The sequence below is a fragment of the Neodiprion fabricii genome, chromosome 2 (genome assembly GCF_021155785.1).
Source record: "Neodiprion fabricii isolate iyNeoFabr1 chromosome 2, iyNeoFabr1.1, whole genome shotgun sequence".
Taxonomy (NCBI): domain Eukaryota; kingdom Metazoa; phylum Arthropoda; class Insecta; order Hymenoptera; family Diprionidae; genus Neodiprion; species Neodiprion fabricii.
The window spans coordinates 40635507-40655404 of record NC_060240.1 but is presented as its reverse complement, the minus strand read 5'-3'; the positions used below and the strand labels follow the sequence as shown (position 1 = coordinate 40655404).

Sequence of the window (19898 nt, the reverse complement as noted above, 5' to 3'; positions counted from 1 at the left end):
GCTCTCGATATTATCGCAAACATACGCTCGTATGACTGGCACTGCGGAATGTGTAGGATATATTTTTGGCGCGCCGGTTCGGTTATCAAATTTCATAATCGTGTCATAAGGATCGAAGTCACCTATAATCGTACTAGCTGATCGATCAAAATATATTGGAACAAAATTATCTGTTGTATGTACATTACTGCTGGTCAACCTGTCTGCAAATTATACAGTCGCTGCACTATCTCTAGCAGTGGACTAAGCGCGTAATTTGAACACGCGAATCCTGCAATGTCCTTCGCAGTTCTCGTTTATTGATGGGTATATCCTTCAATCAACGTCTGATTGTATTAATTGTTGCACGGTAGGTACAACCTTCAACAAGTTCTAACAAATCATGAGATTTACCCGTTTGTCATCCCACTCCTCAACTTACCGGTGTTCTAAAGTTTATTCTTATACTGCGGCTTACACTAAATTTTACCTGTGACTTAAGTTTACTCATTGGATATATACGATTTTTAATTTTTTCGCAAATTTTTATTTATTCATCTTCAATAGATAAATCTCCTACCGGATCAACTGCGTTGTATTATGATTGAAGATTAAATTTTTGAAAAAATGTCTGACGCAATTGCAGTATATAAGACTCATGTATCGATATTTGTATAATAAGAGATGAATAAAAGTTGAAGATTATATCATATTGTTACATTCAAAATGATATAAGACTGCGATAAAGATTGTACTATGTAAATATTTCTTACATTACATGTAATTCTGATTACTTCAGAAAAGATAAGGTTACATCATATTTTGCATTTCGTTGGATAGTGTGCTTATCGAAATTCGGATCATAGAACTTACTTGCTGTATTAAAGGTGACCATTTGCGGTCATTTTGTGACTCTCTCTTCAATGGCAAATAAGGCAGACGTCCAAAAATAGCCCAAAGAAGTAATACTATTTTTAAACTTATCGCTACCTAGTCGTCCAGTTGACAAAGGCACGCGACTCCACGATTAATCCAATGGGTTTCCGGGTGGTTTGATGTTAATAAAATATACATGACAAAGTTGGACGAATGCCCTGTAGTGGCCAGAACTCCTCGTCTTGCGCTCGTCTTATAGACAGGGCAATGGTAAACCGGGAGTTCCTTGAACTCAATCTTTTTGCCTGGCATTAGCCATATTATTGGCACAACGTCAAACATTATCTTAGCCAGAGATTCGTTCAGTGCCATTAGCTTTCTATCCCAACGTGCACCTTCCAGGAATAATCCCTGCAATAGAGTAAGCGCACCAACGCCTTGGTAACAACATGTAATAAAAATATATATCCACGATTCCTATATATACCTGTGTGTAAACTCCATAGGATGGTGGTTCATCAGTACTTCTCTCAAACTTCGTAACTTTGAATTCGAAATCAAGATGATCGATTGGTATTTTATGTTTCCGAGCAAAATTCTGTAGTACACCAGTTAGGAAAGATTGAGTAAAGAAGAATCCAGACAGCCAGAATACGACAGGAGCATCGTTTTCGATCCATTTTTGCAAAAATTCCAAACGCGCAAGCAGATCAGTAATATAACTCCCAAGTGGTTTCAGTGAGGGATAAGACTTTTTGTCCCAGCAGGCTGGCACTTTGCCGATGTTCATGTTAATGTAAACCTCTTCCAACGATTCTGACATCACTACCTGCCCTCTAATTGCTTTTTGCACATTCTTTAAAGTGCTTTTAATCACTTCGGTGAGTCGGTTGAATCTAATCAATTCTTGCCGCAGAACTGTATTCATACTATTAGAATATAGCACAGGATACTTCCGCGCTACATATTCTACATCAAACTGCGGTGGCATCGAGGAAAGAATCGTTTCTGCAAGATTAATAACCATCTCACCGGTATCTCCGTCACCAGTTCCACCACTTATTTGCGTCTGTGTAAGCAGCACTCCTGCTAATAGTTGCGAAGTTTCCTTATTATCCTTAGTAATGTCGGCATTAGCATGTAGTCCATATACTTCAGGCAGCTGATTTATTGGTAGGCTGCGAATATACTGTAAGCATCCAGCCATGTCTGTATTTGGTGGTAGGTGATACATTCCACTTGCAGAAAAGGAGTACCTATAAAAGTAATAATTCAAGATAATTTTGCAATACCATAGCCATGTAGACAATTATTATGGAAGAGAATCTCAATTTACTCAGGGTCTTTTAGGGCTGCTTCGCAGTAGTAATTCTGGAGAAGAGAGCTCATTAATCGACGATCCTTATCATCAGTAACACGACCGCCATAATTACATTCTCCAGTGAGATAGAGCAGCGCTTCAAATGGAACTTCTTGATATTCGTTCAAAAACATCTTTGGAATGAAGGAATCATTAATTAAAAATAAATAACTCAATTTTTAAGCATGTACATTAACTTTGATTGTAATTAATTTCAGACAGAGATTTAAGCTAAATTTTCAAAAAAAAAAAAGGTTTACCTGCAACTGTAAAACACTGATCCGCAAGTCTGACTCATTGAATTCATATGGAATATTCCATCCAAGGGGTCCAAATTTTCGTCTTTCTTGGACTACAGCATGGAAGAAACATAACGAAAATAGCAAGGTCCGCCATTCACTTATTTTGTAGCAATTATTAAAAAATTTCATGTCTGAAATTGGGTCGTTAAGATAGCTTCTGAGTAAATTTTGTTTCAAGCCTTTGGGTGCTTCATTCGTCATTTTGACACCATTTTGTAGTATGGAAACAGGGAATGCTTTGGAAGGGTAACTCGTTAGCCATATTCGAAATTTGGGATGCGTGTTTTCAGGTATTATGACTTCGTCACAGATTCTGTCCAATTCTTTCATCCAACTCTCAGCCAGGTGGCAGTTTTGCAAAACAACCCATTCCCCATTTTTTATACCTTTGTTTATCATTCCAGCTGCAATTGGTCCCTGACCTTGACCCAAAGAAATTGTCATAAGATTTTTCTTTTGGATTCCTCTGTCTTCGGCGAACTTGATCAGGCCAGCCATTGGGTCAGATCCAGGAGACAAAATAAAAACCAAAGGCGAAATATTACTGGAGTCATTGTACGAATCTTGTAGATCAAACGGTGGCGGTTCGATAAATGATTGACCCATGTGATGAGTAATAAATGTCTGAACAGCAGATACGATTTTATCCGGTCTTATGCATCTCAATATGACAAGTTTACTCAGGGTGTGTACTTCATTCGTAAAGGGTGATGGGAGAGGGTGATCCTGAGGGTCTGCAAGGTCGTAGAATGCCTTCCAATCTGACGTACGATTTTCAACCGAAGATTGGAATTCTCCAAGCCCGGTCAATCGTGATGATCTCACTACTTCGGACCAGGATTTTTCTGAGAGCCAGGATGGAGCCGGATTCTTATAAGGATTTTGTAGCGTTACACCACCAGTTAACAGAAAGACCCAAAGATCCTCCTCCACTTTATTATCGGCGCGCATAAGGCCGATGCACAAAACAAAAGAAAATATTAACTTATCTTTTTCAAATAAAGATCGACAAACATTTCTGTATATACTAGCTGTAAAGTATGTATTTAAATTCTTCATTCGTGTATTTAGTTCAACAGACTTCTCACTGTTGAGAATCGCCATAGTGTATAAATGGATGAACCACGCCAAAGAATACTGGTACATTGGATCAATATTAGCCAATTCTGATATACAGAAAAATAAAACAGCTCCATGGAATGAAACAGGTTTGTACTTATTACGAGCATCATCAATCTCTAGTGTTGTTTTCATTGCCGCAGCCTGCTTTGCTTGAATCTCAGCGGAGAGAACTTTTGAAGATGATAGTATTTTTACAGCCGTTTCATCTTCCAGGATATTGCCTTCAGATGTGGAGAGAACTTCCAAGATTTTGTCTTCAATTTCTTTTAGAATCCGCTTATTATTAGCACCTTCAATGATCAATTGATTCTTTTTTTCCTCAAGCACAGGTAGATCCTTAGCAACTACAATACCGAGCAGCTGATCCTGAAGTCCTTGCGGTGTTATCATAAAATTAAGAAGGCTCACTTTAACTGCTACTTCTGGCAAATAATGAGGATTACGAAGCCGTGTGGTTATGTAGAATCGAAAATCTGTATGATACTCGATAACGTTCTCTCCAAATTTCATATACGTTACTCCTTGTTGTTTGTAGATATTTTTTACTAGCACTGGCTCTAGAATGGCATCGATCTCTTCAAGTATATTTTCTAGTAATACTGGATTGCCGTACTGAATGGCCAATTCCATAATTCTAACGTAATTTGGGTCTGTTAACTTGATAATATTCAATTTATTCTGTTTTTCCATATTTTTCACCCACTTGTTAGCTTGTCCCTGAGGATCAATCATGAGCGGCCACCGATTTGCATTTTTTACAATAATAGCATTCTCTACAGAGAAAGTGTCTGCTGGCAAGCCATGGATCATCCAAGCCCTAATCTCGACCGGTTCACCAAGGATTTTAACTAGACCGAAATCCGAATCGCATGGAATTCGTAATTTAGAACAAGATTCATGCCATTGTTTAATTAAACTGTTACGATACTCAATAGTAAAAGCACCGAGGTAGGCAATTATGCCAGAACCTAGTATCACATCGCCAATTACACTTCCAAGACTCTCACCGAGAGCAGCAGCTGTTTCGCTCCATCTTGTTTTTTCCCCGCCAAGTCCACCTAGTAGTTTTTCAGCTCTGTCTAATTTTTGCATGCAATGATCAATGAGGTCCTCTAGTTTCTTCTTTTCCCGCATGCATTCGGCAAATTCATCATTCAGGGATTGCAATTTGTCAGTCACTTCCTGCAGCAGTGCTCTCTTAGCATTTAAAGTTTCCAACTGCGCCAACAACTCTCCTTCAGCTTCAGCTAACATAGCTTTCTTTGGTGCTACCACCTTAATTACCCTGTCATACACTTCCATCGCTCGCACCCACTTGCATAATCCTTCACAAGCAGTAGACGATTTCTTAATCACCTCCGGCACAAAAGCTCTGTCGTTCATGTATTTTTCTCGAATCTTTTTTATATTAGCTGTCGGTATATTGTCCTTATTGAATGTTTTCAAACTTTCAAGAAATTTCATGTCACCAAGCATTTTTATAGATGCTGCCCAGTAATCATCTACTATACCTCCAGTGGTTGGATCTTGCACCGGTACTGGTTTAACACCCTTAAGTACACATACCGCTTCCATGACAAGCCTCACTCCAGCTGGTGGATTTTTCATAGATTTTACAATAACAATATCAGAAGGTTTTAGTGTATTGAGGGCAGATAATGCTGCCTCCAGTGCTGGAGTCGCCTCTGCCAAATCACTTTCACAGTCATCTTTTATCGCTTGTGCAGCTGCTGCAGCTTCATTCGCCAAAGCTTCGTCAGCTGCAACTACTTCTTTCTTAGCTTCTACTGTAACAGTATCTTGTTCAACTCTGATCATCAACTTATCACTGAGCTGTGATTGCGCTAAGAGTTTTGGTTGCAGAGCATGCAGTTCTTCCTGCATTACTCCGACTTGCGCAGCGGCGAAATCTAGCTTGTCCAAGCCAACTTCATACCTGTTTTGCTGCAATGTAATTTGTTCTATTTTTTGCCCATACAATTTGTGAATGGACTTGATAAGCTCGAGAAAACTGGTAGGAGTAACATAATTTTTCCTACGCTGAGTAACAAAATAATCCTCGCTAGCAGTTTGCACACTAGTGTGAAACCGTTTACAAATAAGCACAGACTTTTCACGAAGCTCAGATGTAATATCAAGATCCTTGAGGAACATTTTAGCTACTTTTTCAAGAGCATCTTCAGGCCAAGCCGTGTACCAGTCTATGGTACAGCAATTGATGAGCGAAGGAAACATTCTCAACCTGTTTCTAAACGCATCTCCAATTGGTGACATGGTCAGAACGACGTGTAAATTATTTTTAACTCTTTCGATAAAGAAATTGTATAACGCCATTGGTGTGGTTTCCATTTTTTTGCCAGTCCCTTCGCGTGTTGTGTTCATCATTTTTTCAAGTATCTCAGCTTTTTCATCAGATGCGTACAAATTTGGCACATCGCCCGTGTTAAGTATCATATTTATATCTTCTACGAAAGATTCATCTTTAATCTGGTTATCACCAAAGAGAAAGACCGTAATTTTCCCATCACCTCCTGCGCTCAATAGAAGAGCTTTCAAATCATCCCTCCAATCAGATCGACCGTAAGTTCTGGTCATTTCAACTTGATAAAGTAAATATTCACACATAAATGTTGCCAGTCTGGCACATGAACTCCGACCAGAGCCACCAATGCCAACCAAAAGCGCGTGTCCGTTATCTTGAAGCAATATGCGAGAAATTCTTGATATATGTTCAATAGCATATCTGAAGAGTACTAGAGACATTGGAGTTTTAGCCATGATATTGTACTCAGTCAAATAATATTCCATTTTCTCTTGCAAATCCTCTTCGTTTACTACTTCGTCATAAATCTTTGATTCTACATCAGGCTCCATATAATTTCCAAAGAATAACTTGCGAATGTGTGAGTTTGTAATGATTTTTTCATCTTCTTCCAAGAAATGACCGAGAACCTTATCGACTGACTGACGCAATTGCTGGTAGCATGCATTTTTAACTAATTTGAATAACGTTTCACGGTCATTGTCATCGATGAGCCGATCATAGAAGACTCGGTAGGCTTCGTGGATCCATAGTCTCACCATCTTATCTGGATCTTTCATTCGTGACGATGGTACAAGCACAATCCCTCTAATCACTCGACTAAAGTCTCGCAAACTAAAAGTGTAATGACTCTTGGCTGGGGTTGGTAGAAAGTTCTCTATCGCATCATGAAAAAGATCAATTGTAGCAGCGACAACCATTTTGCCAAGTCTGGCAACATTCGAATCAAACCCCTTGGCGAGATGCCAGTCCAAAATTGACGTAAATATCTTTGTCATTGTAGAATCATCAAATGAATCAATACCAATAATATGCATATGGCGAGTCAGACGTGAAGTAACTACATTAGATCCACCTCCTGGTGGAATCATAGCAGCTATCATCAAAATATCAACTAAGTAAAGTATGGTGGTGTCTTTTGGGTCAAACCAATATCCATGGTCAATCCATTGCCGTAATAATTCTATAGGCGGTTGTGCACCATACACTTCCTTCTGTGGCATACTCAGATCGTCTACAAATAAGACACACTGTTTGCCCATAGTTGGGCCATACACTCCTTTTCTGCGTCTATCTAATTTGGACATAACTATTTCTTGAGTTTGAAATGCGCTTGTTCTTGCGCTAAAGTTTATTGCATTTTGAGTGAATTTTTCTTTAGCCAGAGATACCAAATAGTTTAACACTATTGCAGATTTTCCTGTTCCCGTTGGACCGACAAATAAAAGTGGTATTTCTCGTGGAAGGAGGCATGATAAGAAAAAACGCTGCATACACATTTCGTTTGTTTGAATAATTAGTTCGCCAACCTTTGCATTTGGTGCCATTTGTACCTGTTGATTACAAGCAAATATTATTATTAGCAAATACATGTACAAATCGTTTTTTAGCATTAATATTTGATCACCAATTGAACTGGGATAAATTTGTGTTACCTGTGTCGTTGTATCCGCCCACGAAATCCAAGTGCCATTATTTTTCTTATCATAGACCCAGTCAAAAACTGTTCCTTTATCCGGAAAAAGTTGCTGTTTTGTCAACTTGAAAGCCTTGGGTTTTGGATTTTCTTCGATACCACCGTCCAGTAATTTACGCAAAAATATATCGAAGAGTTTACGACTGTCGTTGACAAGCGTGGGACACATACCCCATATCATACTGAATAAAAGCGTGCATTGCAGCCACACTGTGCTAACTTGGCCCTCTCCTTCAAGCATCGTGGTTAACATTCTTGTAAATGACTGAAATCCGTACAATTTCCTATACACATTTAATGACAACTCCCTTCTAATAATATTGATGGTAAAACAATGCAATACTTACATGGAACATATGCAGTTCTGATGTTTCAATGAATGTCTTACAGTTCAATCTCACGAAATCAAAGATTGACTGAGTCAACCATTCAACGAGTTCAACTAGCAAGCCGAATTGTTCTGTCAGTAGTTTTTCCTTGAGGTGTTTTTTGTAGGATTCAAAAAACGGATGCCAACCAAGCTGAGAAGGTTCCATGTATATCATTCCACATCTGCTGACTGTTGCTGGTGAGGCCTGTTCCAGGTCAGCTGGTTCAAATATCAAATTCATCCTGTTAGACATTTGGATAATTTCTCCAGACATTAAACAAAGCTTTTTGTTGTCATCCAGTACAGTGTTCATATTTTCAATCCAGACAGCATCTACCGGACCGTCAAATAAAATCCATTTCCTTTCAATACTCAACGACTGAGCATATTCTCGAAACGTGTTAGCAAGAACACCGTCGCTCCACTCGTGTGATATAGGATCAAAACTGCCATACAATTGGCCCATTGTAATTGCCTTGGGGTTGATAATTCTATATACAGTCCTAAACTCTCTCATTGTCGCTCGTCGCATTGTGGATAAATCACCTAATGAATCAGCTAGTGACTGATAAGCCTGTGTTTTTCCACCCATAGGTTCACCGACTATCATCAGGCCGTGTCTTACAAGAATCATTTCATAGATTTGAATAACTTTTTCAATAAACCAATCTGTTGCTTGTAAATTTCTTTTTTGACAATTGACCTTCAGCAAGTCAATTAGCTCAACACGATCTGGCTGAGGTAAATCAATTCCAGGAAACAAATCGCTGTAGATACCATTGAACAGAGGCACATCCTGTGCGAGAAATTTTGGAAGATTCACATCTACAATAGCTCTTAATACTAATATGGATTCGTTTTGCGATGTGTACTTGAGTTTCAGATTTCCAGCAGCTAGTAGCACCGTTTTTACAGCTCGCATTCCATAGTCATAATGACACTGTGAGCTTAACTGTTCTGAACATAACTTGTAAGTATGAACTATCTTCTCGGCAAGACTTCTAGCGTCAATAAATCCATACGAATACAAAGTGATTTCCCCAATCATACCATAGTCGGGTACCATCATAGCTACAGTACGGAAAAGAACTTTCAAGTTATCAGGAAGCTCTTGACGACCTGCATAGCCAGGATTCATGGTAATGAAAATGTTACACGTCGGATCCAGTTTTATTTCAGTCCCCTCGAAAATAAACTTCTCAAGATGCAAACCAACTGCCATTTGAATTGTCAGAATTTGCTGCGCAATTACAGAGAGTACCTCAAGTTCAATTCGATTGAATTCATCGAAGCAAGACCACGCACCAGACTGAGCAAGGCCTTTAAAGAATTTTCCCATTGCTTTGTAGTCAAGGCCGTCTGAGCAATTAAACACGACGCATTGTTTAGCTACTGCTTTTGCGAGGTCTTTTGATGTTTCAGTCTTACCAGTACCAGCAGGCCCTTCAGGCGCTCCCCCAAGATACAACTTGAGAGCGCCCATCAAAGTGCGATAACATCTATCTGTCAGAGGGGTTATTACTAGGCGTGGTGAATTTCCTAGATATTCATATGCATAGGCTACTTCCGTTGTGATCATTGAAACAGTTATGCTATCATCGATCCAGTAGTAGCGCAGCTGAGATATCCAATTGAAATCTGTCACAGAGGTGACCTTTTTTTCTACCAGCAATTTGACAACATCTCTGGCATGAACATCAATGACAATCAAAGCATTTAGGGTAATTCTTGCACCAGGTTCTAATTTTCCACGAACCAAGCCTACAGTCTTATCAATTTGAGAACTGCATTGGGCAAGATATGCAGGAACGGAATTTGCCTCAAAAGATTCACAGACTTCACTCGTCCAGTGAACCTGGCTGCCGCATAGTACGATTTGTCCAGGCCAAGATAAGATCCAAACTTCTCTTACGGTATTGAAATAAGCAGCTATACTATCCTGCGAAACATCTCGCAGAGATACTTTCATCAGTTTCTCTACTTGAGAAAGCCACTTTTCCACTAAGCCCTTAGCATCGGCAGGAAAGATTTTTGTGCTCATTGGGACATACTCATCCTCGTCAGAAAGCATTCCAATGATCTCTTGCTCTTTTGTAAAGCGTAATTTAGAAATTCCTTCAAAGCATTTCTTCAAATGTGGCTGAACCCTTTGAGGGTCTTTCGTTTCTGACAAAATTTCAAGCAACTCGTCATTGGATAGGAAGAAGAATCTAGGGAAGAATAATCGCTTCTTTTCTAAGTAATCGTTTAAACGCTTCTGAATTTCATCCAACAATGTGTTCCCTGACTTGAACTGCTTTAACATATCAGGCATCGATGTTGCTACAGTAACTTTCCTATTACTTGCAACATATGTCATTATTTGCCGCCATATTTTATCAACAACTCGGAAATTCTTTGCCTCGGTTGGCATTTGCCTCATTATATCCTCGCTGCTAAATATGGGTTCGAGGTACATCCACGTTGCCTGATAATACAACCATTGGTCGATAATATCCTGCATCGACATTAACTTTTCTTCCCAAGCTTGCATCGCATGTTCAAAGGCCTTGACGTATGGAGAACCTCTCATTGTTTGAGCTTTCAGGATATGGTCGTCTAAAAGCATTTGGATATCATCAACGGCAGACAATATATGAACACCAGTTTCGCGATACGGAGTTAGGTCAAAGTAAACTTCAGACCACTCATCCTGCATCTTTTGTAAATTTTTTTCAAGTCCGTACTCTTTTGTAGCAGACATAGATATTTCCTCTAAACGATTGATGTAAACAGGTAATCCAAAGTCTACCATTTCTCCTAGACTGCTTGATGCATTTGGAATAATTTTTATTTCAACAGCTTGGCTAATTTGCTCCCAGTGTCGTTGTTGTAGGCCAGGATTACAAATTGTTTGTAGTAATGGAATAAATTGCTTAAATTTTTCCACCTTTCCTCTGACCATCTCGGCGATTCGTCTTGCCCCTGGTGTGTCAGTTAAAAGTCTCGATAACTTGTAGAGAGTTCGCCAAGAGTTTTCTGTTTCTTCTCGAACCTCTTCAGCATCAAGATCTTTAAATGGTCCATAGTACCATTTTTCATAATTTTTGTGGAAATTTGTAATGGTGTGCCATAATCTATCAAAAACATCTACAGTAGAGCTCATCGTTGGAAGTATCATGTATGGACTAAGCTCCATGTCGAGCAAGGCCTCTTCTCTGTTAATCTCCTCCGCTTCTTTCCTAATCTCGGCCATCTGTTTTGAAATCTCCTCGATTTCTTCGGTTCCTGATTCCATCTCATCCATCGTCAGCACAGGTGGGTCCTTTTTTTTAAACTGATCTATCGCATTCTGGACATTGTGAATTCGTGTCTCAAAATTATCTCTTCGTATACGAAGGACACCTTCAACAAACTCCTTTCTGAGATTCAATCTGGTGTTAGCTAATTCCATTACTGCTTCCATTTCCTTGGGCCACGTGAGCGTTCTTGTGTTCAAAATAATTTCGTCATTTGTAGGTGGCTGATAGTCGATAAGGAATAATATTAACTCAACAGAATGGGCTGATTTACTTCGGAGATTAAACATCGTACAGTCCCGAGCCTCTGATAGGTAATTAAATAAATCTATAACTTCTTGAGTAGTTTCAGGCATTTCTGAAACCTTGTCAGCTATTTCTTCAAAAACAGTACACAGTTCTTGATTATTGGCACGTAACTCTGCATAGAAATGATTACATATTTTCGTCCGAAGACTGCGCAACACAGATCTAAGTGTTTCATTAAGTTCTGTACAATCCAATTCTACGATGTTCAATGGTATCTGCAAATGAAATTTTGATTGTAAACTTTAAGATTGATACTTGACTTGCATAATATTATTGAACATGTAATATTAAGTGATTTTATAACTTACTTTATTCCTAAAAAGAAATACTTGGCGTATTAAAGTGTCATAGCCCTCAATTCTGTGACCAAATTCGCGCAATGCTGGCAATGGATCAAGAGCAAAGTAGCTTTCCAAGTCATGCTCGGCCTGACCATCAAGAATGTATAGAAAATCGTCGTACATTTTTAAATATTTGTGTGGCCCGTTTATATTTGCTTTGAAGGTATTTAAAGCTTCGTCGATTGTTTCTTGTATCTGAAAATTCCATGTAACTTATTTTTATGCTTATTGTAATGAGAACTTAAATTCAAGCTAATATAAAGGGAATTATTGATGCTAGTTAATAATTTACAAATATGAATAAACACACTAACAGCTGGTTCTAGAAGCTGAACAGGCGACATGAATGACTTGATGTGTATTTCGGGAAACAAGAGACCTTCAATCTTGGGTATAGCATCGCCAATTTTGATTATTCGCTCAAAGCAATAGCAGATGGATCGACATATCTCAGATGAATCGGGTGTTAACTTCAATTCATTCGTACCCAATACAGGCTCAACACGCACCGTCATACAAGGTTTCCTAGAACAAGGGTGAGCCTTATTCTTTGACTACCCACACAAGGAATAAAATGCCACGATCAGTCTGGGCCAATAATAAACATACCTAATAAATGTCATGTCCTGATATTCACCTGTGAAATCATTTCCTTCGCTGTATTCAACGATAAAATCTTTCAGATGTATGAGCGTTTTTACAATCAAGTCACGCAAGCTTTTCGATAGCAAGGTATTTACACATCGAAAGTAATTTTCAATGCCAATCGTCGACGCACCCGGTTTCATCGATAGATATATTTTCCAAGCGTGTTTTTTCTCTAAAAACATTTCGGCAACTTCTGACATCCATCCATCCATTATCTTTTGATTAGCAGCTTCGCACAATACATCTATCTTTGACCTAATTTCAGACGCTTGTACTGGGAAGTCGCCGAAGTCGGAAGGTCTGACAATCAACATATGTCGATATCTGGACGAAGCAATTAGCTGTCATAAATGTCTCATTATAGACCCAGAGATCAATGAGTCCATAACCAGTCGAACACTTACTTGGTATACCACAAATCACGAATGTCCTGTAGGATTTCATTTCCTATGAAGAAATTATATTCCATAAAATGTTCAGCAATGATTTTGAAAGAATGCCAAGGCACTGGAGCCCTCACATTGATAATAGGGTATTCTGCAGGCAGAGTCATTATGAGCAAGCGTTTCCTTTCATCAGGATCTAACAGAGCATAAGCAACAATTGCCACTCTCAAACTTTCTTTATAATCTGCAATGATCTCAGGCTCAAGGGAAGCCAATCGCTCATTGAAACTAAAAGACGAATACTCAATGATATTCCAAAGAATTTTATATGATTATATATAATATAAATTGTTCACATACTCTCGGCGTAGGCGCAGCCTTCCTGTTATGCGAGCTCGAGCTTGTTCAATATTCGTATAGTCGTACGGTTCCAGATCTGAATCTTTGATACTATGGTGCCTCAGATAATGAATCCTGCAAAAATCTTCCGGGCGAACAAAAGCACTTTGTTCTTCATTGACTCGTGAATGCAACTCGTCTAGCTGATCTTCAATATCTCTAGGACATTCTGCTTGTTTTTGGGCCAGAATCTGAATTCGTTAAGAATACTTGAGTAGTTTACTATCACGTCTTTGCTGGGCTGTTGAGGAACTTACCACAGACTCAGGGATTCTTGTAGCCATGCGTTCTTGTCGTTTCTGCCGAATGTTTTTTTTTCTTGCCAAAATTTGAGCCTCAAATTTCTCAGCCTTCTGTCGCTCCCAAGTACCATCAGCTAAATCCTTCAAGCTTATTATATTGTCCGGTGTGATCTTCAAGCGTTTGGATTTCTTCAAATTAATATTTGCCACCTCTTCGTAATGAGCTTTAACACAGTCTGCTGGTGGATATTTAAGCTTTCTATCAGGTCCAAAGGGATGCCACGGAGACCCCAACTGCTTGGAAGTGACAGTTTTGATGCGAAATTTGCAACTTGTCGGAGTAAAGAAAGTACCGATACTCTCCATAGGCTTGACATATTCGTACCAATTCTGGTAAGGTTCTACAGAACCATCCCCGGTACATGCACAATTAACAGAATTCGCCTCTGTCATATTCTTCAAATATTGCATGGCATTAACCAAAGGGCATTTTCTAGGTGTTCGTTACCCTATAAAATCATTTCTAATTACATAACATAACAGATTTTACTAACAGTATAGAAGGATACTACTTACTCTTATATTAGCACAAGTACTTGTGATGTTATGATCTGATAATTTTGATCCTACATTTTTTAGGTGCCAATTATTGTTTTCTTGATATAAGTGGAGAAATACAAGAACTACGTCATTACCCACTAAAGTTGTTATGCTGAACTGGCGACACTGTCAGTACTGTATCATAACCAAATTGTAATCGATAGCACATATGTCGTCACTGAAGTACGATGTTTATTTTCTTAACAACCGTTGTCAAGTAAGAACAAATTAGGGGTACACATATGTATGTGTATGTATAGGAATCATTATTCATTTCTGGAGGCATATTTGTGATAAAAACTAGAGATAAGTTACAAAAGTGTTTACAAATATTTGTTAAAAAATATATTTATTTTTATGTATATATATATATATTCGAGTCTATCATATTACCACTAAAATTGGCACAATGTCATTGCATTTGATTCTATTCTCAATGATAATAAATTGTTTTTTCACAGTTCAACTTTATCACAAATTATTTCACTTACTATTTGGTATAGGCTTTCAATCAGTGGCACAATAAAGTAGGGTGTGCATATCGAATGGATCTGCAGAACTTTATCATTACCTAACATTACACCTAATATTTTGATTAAGAATATCTCAGTTGTCGTTCTTGACGTGAAAATTTTTGTGAGAGAATTTGAAGCTCTCGCGGAATTTGTAATGTCTGTTTTCGTGATTTCTATTATTCCCAAATCTAAATTATTTGCCATACACATTGGTCGAGTTTGTATCAGAGCCACAAAGTAATAATACGTAAATACTATAGCAAAACTGGTATGTAAAAATATGTTATTAAAGCACAAAAATATCAAAGAACGATGTGTAAAAATGCTTGAATATAAATAATACTGTACTGCACGAGCTACAGCTACTCAATCCATAGCAGTCTCAAGAATACATTTAAAAAAACAACACCAATAGTTAGTAATCTTAACAGCACTGTCCATACCATTAGATTTTTGCGATATAGCAAAAGACAAATACAAATTTCAATACTTAACTAAATTATCCATACTTGTCTAATAGACAAGCCTATAGTGTAATCTTGTTGACTAAAAGAAGTCGTATTGACGAGCGATCCCTTCGTTTGCATCCCGACTTTTTATAGAATCATGAATACTACTAGCGTCCGAAACCGTGCTTGGCCTTTGAGTCAATTCCAAGTACTGATCATTTCTATTACCAATACTTTCGCGAAAGGCATCAGAAGACAATGATTTGTGCAATGCATTATTTGATTCCTGATAATTTATCGAGGATATACTTGATTTTCGGGCATGATAGTTCAGTTTACTATAACGACGGTGACGAGCTGGAGTCCCCCCGACATGCTCCTGCTGAGGATTGGTTAGCAAACTAGGTCGTGGTGTTAGTAGCGGATTCAGGTGATACAACCATTCTATGAAAAGTAAAATTTTTGAATTAGAGACTATGCCTGTATTGAAGTATAGTGCAGTGTTCGGAAAGGTAAGTGCTCGGGATACTAACGTTCCTCTGTCACTCTAGATATTCCATTTAGAAGGAATTCCTTGTCCTGAGCTTCCAAGACCAACATGCCTCGTAAAATTTCAACCATTTCTTTTCTGGCACAAGCCTTGGCACGCAAATAATAAACAGCAACGCTGAAATTTGATGCACCAGCATTATTTTCCAATATCTTAATGGTAGATAGTCGAAGGTTCCTTATTATTAAAGTTCTAACTACTTACCACATTGCAATTAGTATTGCAGCACCGATACCAGGTTTTGCTAATCCTGTAACAACCACCCAGAATTGACTGTCATTTCTTAGCTGCAGTACGCCCAAAACAACCATTTGCCAAGTGTACTCATAATCTTGAAACGGGCCACAATCCTGAGATTTTATATTCGTCACAATGTATCCAAGAACTGTGAGTACACCAACCATTGACAGAAATGCTAGTGCCAAAAAAAGAGTCTGCGTTTGCGCAGCTCTCCAGGATCGCGATGGTGGTTCACAGTGATTCAAGACTCCGTATTTCTTGATATAAAAAATCAAGATCAATTTTGCAAGAATAACGAGTGACATTGGTGGACTAAAGTAGAAAGCTATCCAGAACAGTGTCTGATTGTAAGTCAGATTCAAGGTGTTTCGAGCTATGTCAAATCTTGGTGCCCCAATTTTCTTCCATCCCAATATGTAAATCTTTGATCTTATCATTTGAGCCATGAATATCAGGACTATAGATATTATGAAGTCAATAATAATTAGCCGATATATTTCCTGAGTAAATGCAGTCTGCCAGCAATTTTCGGTTGAATGAGAAAGCCAAAAGGCTAGAAGCACTCCAACAATCACAACTTCCATAATATAGGTTCTTATCATTGTTACGTAGAGAGTTGTGCGTTTACTCGCATAGCCTTCGTATTGAGCCTACAAGTAATAATAACAACAACGATTAATGGAACAAACGTCGACAACTCATAAATGAACGCTGTCAATTTCCACTTTCAGCTTACAAAGTATGCATGCCTATGTATTATTACATTGAATACTAACCAGCCATGAGAAAAACGCTGGATATAGGTTCATGACAGTCGTAATAGATAATGGTACAAGCAAAGTAAAGACGGTTTGACTGTAGTCCACTGTGTACTGGGTCAATAATTTCCATAGTAATACTCCAGTGCTGGACATAATAGTAATTACTAATACCGTCACAGCTACTTGAATTAACAGCACATAAGTTTTGATGACACAGCCTTTGTGTGATTGTTTCTGGGCTTCTCCCAATAACTCCTTTAATTCTCCATAAATGGTAGCAGACCGTAAGTTTGCTGCTTTGTAAGAAGCGATACCGAAGTCCCAGCCACAAAATATTTTGCTGGCGTACAGATTAGTCAAGCCACCAGCAGTTTCAATAAAATTCTTACGATATGAACGTGCAACTCTAGAACAAGAAGTATTTGGATTTACCAACTTTGATTAATAAAATATTAATAAGGTGCCAGCAACGTTTACTTGTTTTTGCTCCTCGCTTGAGTTGCATGAAATGTAAACATGAATAAACAATTCGATAAATGATAAGACGATTAACACCGTAAATAAATGCATACTAACTTGATTGAAAGAAGAAGAAAAGTGAAAATATAACAACATAACAACGTCATAAAATACGCTGATGGAATGCTGTATGTCAAGTAAGATCCTTTTGAGACTGTTCCATTTGAATAAAATCCGTAATACATTATCGAATCCGTAAAAAAGCCCTATAACGTGAAATTACTTGCATTATTAATTAACCAAAATTTTTTCGTCCAATGGAACTGGTTGTTGGCATCCATCTCTATTCCATTGTCATACTGAGGTTCATTTTTCAGTTATTAAAATTACCGTTAAAAGTAACAACTAAAGATATAATTGATTTAGTCAAGAAAGCTGGATTATTTTCCTTACACCTGATCTTTCAAGTTTTCAATAACTCTTATTACTCTTAGTCAGCAGACTTACAGTTCCTGTTAAAAGATCCCATCCACTGAATGCCGTATCTGAATACGCTTCCAACAAAGACTGCGGTAGGACGATGAATCCCAAACTAAAAGTATAAATCATGTTAAATCAAACTACAAGTGTGTACGATTCATATAGTTGAAGATACTAGTACCTCAAGACACAGCATATGGTGTTTGAAATGAATAACCAGCGCAGAAATTTGAAGTAAGTAGCTACCCCGCTACCAAAATGACCCTCGATTGCTTTGATCGAGTGATACCACAGCTCCATAGTCGATGCGACCTCACGCATTGCCATACCAATCTGCATTCAAAAGTATTTTTAGGCGCTAGTATGTCTAATGAGTTGTTATGTATGAGTGACAGTGCCTCTTGTACTGAGAATTAATGGTAGAATGTGTGGTTAATTTTGAAATTAGACTATCTCTAGCTAAAAAGTTGAGGCCTCACAAATCCTGACATTGAAATAAATCATTCTTTAAAACAGTTAGACATAGTTCACACAAAACTGTGTAACTTAGAAATCGGCAGAGCTTAAAAATATTCATTTTTAAGGTACAAAATCCTCTGGACTTAGTTTAAACAGCATGAAAAAATTCTGCATTCCAATTGTCACCTTGGTAAAACTCATACTGATTTTGTATTTCAGTCGCTTCCAAAAGCTGATCGGTTTCCTTTTCTTTTTATTTTCGCTGACCGATGTCGTAAGCCTAGCCTTAATTGTCCTTTTCACAGTAAGACACTGTGGCATGTCTCGCAGTTTCTCTATTCTGAGAAGTTCTGATATAGGATCATCGTGCATTAGTTCGTCGTCCAACTCCATGCGGCTCGCTATGTTCATTGCACGATCTTCTGTTGGTGAGACAGGTTCTCGATGAGCTCTCATGGTAGCATATAGAAGCGCGTTTGTCCGTCCGTGCCGTTCATGTTTTGTCTCCTCATTCAAACCGACTGAAATAATGAAATGTTTGAAAAAACACAGGACAAAAGTATCTTGTTAGATACTCTTCTTTCATTGATAAATAAACATGGAGACTCAATAATAATATTCACCTAAAGTTCTGGACGGCATATATCGAGCATGCTGTGCATGTTTCCGTTGTACTGATGGACGCCTCATTGTTAATCCCCAATGTTTTTCCACATTTGATACATCTAATTCGCTGGATGTATTTGCTATAACAATACATCGAGACTTCAGTATGATCTTTTGAAAATGTATCGACAAGTGTTAATGAATATGATGAAGCAAGAGAAAGGTTCTATAGAATACCTTACACAATGCTATTTTTGCATTTTAACAGTACACCAAACGGATTCATTGGGTAGGACTTAAAAAATGGTTGTCTATGCAGTACGATGATTACGCCTAGTAAGATATTGATGAACACTTACGAGGTATCCCTCCAACATCATTAGGTGGATGATCATCTTTTGAGGTACCTGGTTCGTTCGTCATCCTTAATTCAATTAAACCAATTCTCAATAACTAACGCGCTGTTATTTCCTGTTGCTAATACGTGAATAGATCGTTATCATAGGAAATGTATTATCTTATCAACACGTATCCATTCGACTAATGTCAAGTACATGCCGTCGGCCGTGAGACTTGAGTCAATAATTTGAGATTGTTTATCTTTGAGTTTATTCCACCAGTGATTCGGTTACTCAGCTTCAAAGTATGCATTTGTTTATCATTCCTTGCACGTCTCAATTCTCATCTGTCAGAATTCGAGGCTTTTAAATCGAATCTAATAATCGAGTTGCTGAGTCTCTTCGATTTTACAGGCGCGATTATACAAGAAAGGCGAATATTCAAAAATACACCGGATCAACGTTGTACCAAATCGTTGAGTCATTTTATCTTACCTTACTCGATTTTAATCAAATGAAATATTTTTACGACAGCGTATGCTGCAAGATACTGATTTAAAAATTAGAAACGCTTAAATAATGTACACAAAGCTACGTCTTTAAAGGATTAGTGATGTCGGTGCATTATACAAATTTTTTTTAATCATAGTTAAAAACGACTGATTTCATGTACAACTCTATAGCGTGGATCGCTACATATTTACAAACGTTGCCACATTAATGTGTTAAACTATGTATACTGTTTTGTATTAATAAAGACACAGTTGCGCGTTTTGGTTGCAGCGTTTCGTGAAATCGAAGATGAGTCAA

The 19898-nt window shown here is 38.0% G+C and overlaps 2 protein-coding genes across 5 annotated transcripts; both read right to left on the bottom strand.

Moving 5' to 3' along the window:
- Positions 1-37: 37 nt before the first annotated feature.
- Positions 38-14369, bottom strand: LOC124176715 (dynein axonemal heavy chain 3). 3 transcript variants are annotated; one of them, XM_046558320.1, is made up of 13 exons: positions 14208-14369; positions 13647-14140; positions 13351-13580; positions 13009-13278; positions 12566-12928; positions 12271-12481; positions 11924-12151; positions 8006-11830; positions 7618-7923; positions 2476-7515; positions 2192-2349; positions 1343-2111; positions 38-1266 (listed from the first exon to the last, which is right to left on the bottom strand). In XM_046558320.1, the coding sequence occupies exons 2-13, from the start codon at positions 14100-14102 to the stop codon at positions 970-972; spliced, it is 12153 nt and encodes a 4050-aa protein (XP_046414276.1). In that variant the 5' UTR covers positions 14103-14140; positions 14208-14369; the 3' UTR covers positions 38-969. The 3 variants fall into 3 exon arrangements, with proteins under 3 accessions (XP_046414276.1, XP_046414277.1, XP_046414278.1); XM_046558321.1 differs by lacking the exons at positions 13009-13278; positions 13351-13580; positions 13647-14140; positions 14208-14369 and having other exon boundaries at positions 41-1266; positions 12271-12510; positions 12594-12743; XM_046558322.1 differs by lacking the exons at positions 13009-13278; positions 13351-13580; positions 13647-14140; positions 14208-14369 and having other exon boundaries at positions 41-1266; positions 12594-12726.
- Positions 14370-14388: 19 nt separating this feature from the next.
- On the bottom strand, positions 14389-19876 carry LOC124176718 (transmembrane channel-like protein 5). 2 transcript variants are annotated; one of them, XM_046558331.1, is made up of 10 exons: positions 19110-19876; positions 18768-18890; positions 18331-18665; positions 17867-18018; positions 17713-17797; positions 17323-17471; positions 16762-17152; positions 15950-16635; positions 15729-15862; positions 14389-15639 (listed from the first exon to the last, which is right to left on the bottom strand). In XM_046558331.1, the coding sequence occupies exons 1-10, from the start codon at positions 19171-19173 to the stop codon at positions 15293-15295; spliced, it is 2466 nt and encodes an 821-aa protein (XP_046414287.1). In that variant the 5' UTR covers positions 19174-19876; the 3' UTR covers positions 14389-15292. The 2 variants fall into 2 exon arrangements, with proteins under 2 accessions (XP_046414287.1, XP_046414288.1); XM_046558332.1 differs by lacking the exon at positions 19110-19876 and adding an exon at positions 18988-19073.
- Positions 19877-19898: the final 22 nt, after the last annotated feature.

Excerpts from the sequence above, each read along its gene's own strand:
- LOC124176715 (XM_046558320.1), bottom strand. The coding sequence starts at position 14,102 with ATGCAATATTTGAAGAATATGACAGAGGCGAATTCTGTTAATTGTGCA. Across the intron at positions 12,152-12,270 it reads TTCAGCTTCTAGAACCAGCT|ATACAAGAAACAATCGACGA; the intron begins GTTAGTGTGTTT and ends TGGAATTTTCAG. Across the intron at positions 7,516-7,617 it reads GGGCGGATACAACGACACAG|GTACAAATGGCACCAAATGC; the intron begins GTAACACAAATT and ends TGTAATCAACAG.
- LOC124176718 (XM_046558331.1), bottom strand. The coding sequence starts at position 19,173 with ATGACGAACGAACCAGGTACCTCAAAAGATGATCATCCACCTAATGAT. Across the intron at positions 18,019-18,330 it reads TCAGTATGAGTTTTACCAAG|ATTGGTATGGCAATGCGTGA; the intron begins GTGACAATTGGA and ends TTTTGAATGCAG. Across the intron at positions 16,636-16,761 it reads CAGCGTTTTTCTCATGGCTG|GCTCAATACGAAGGCTATGC; the intron begins GTTAGTATTCAA and ends TATTACTTGTAG.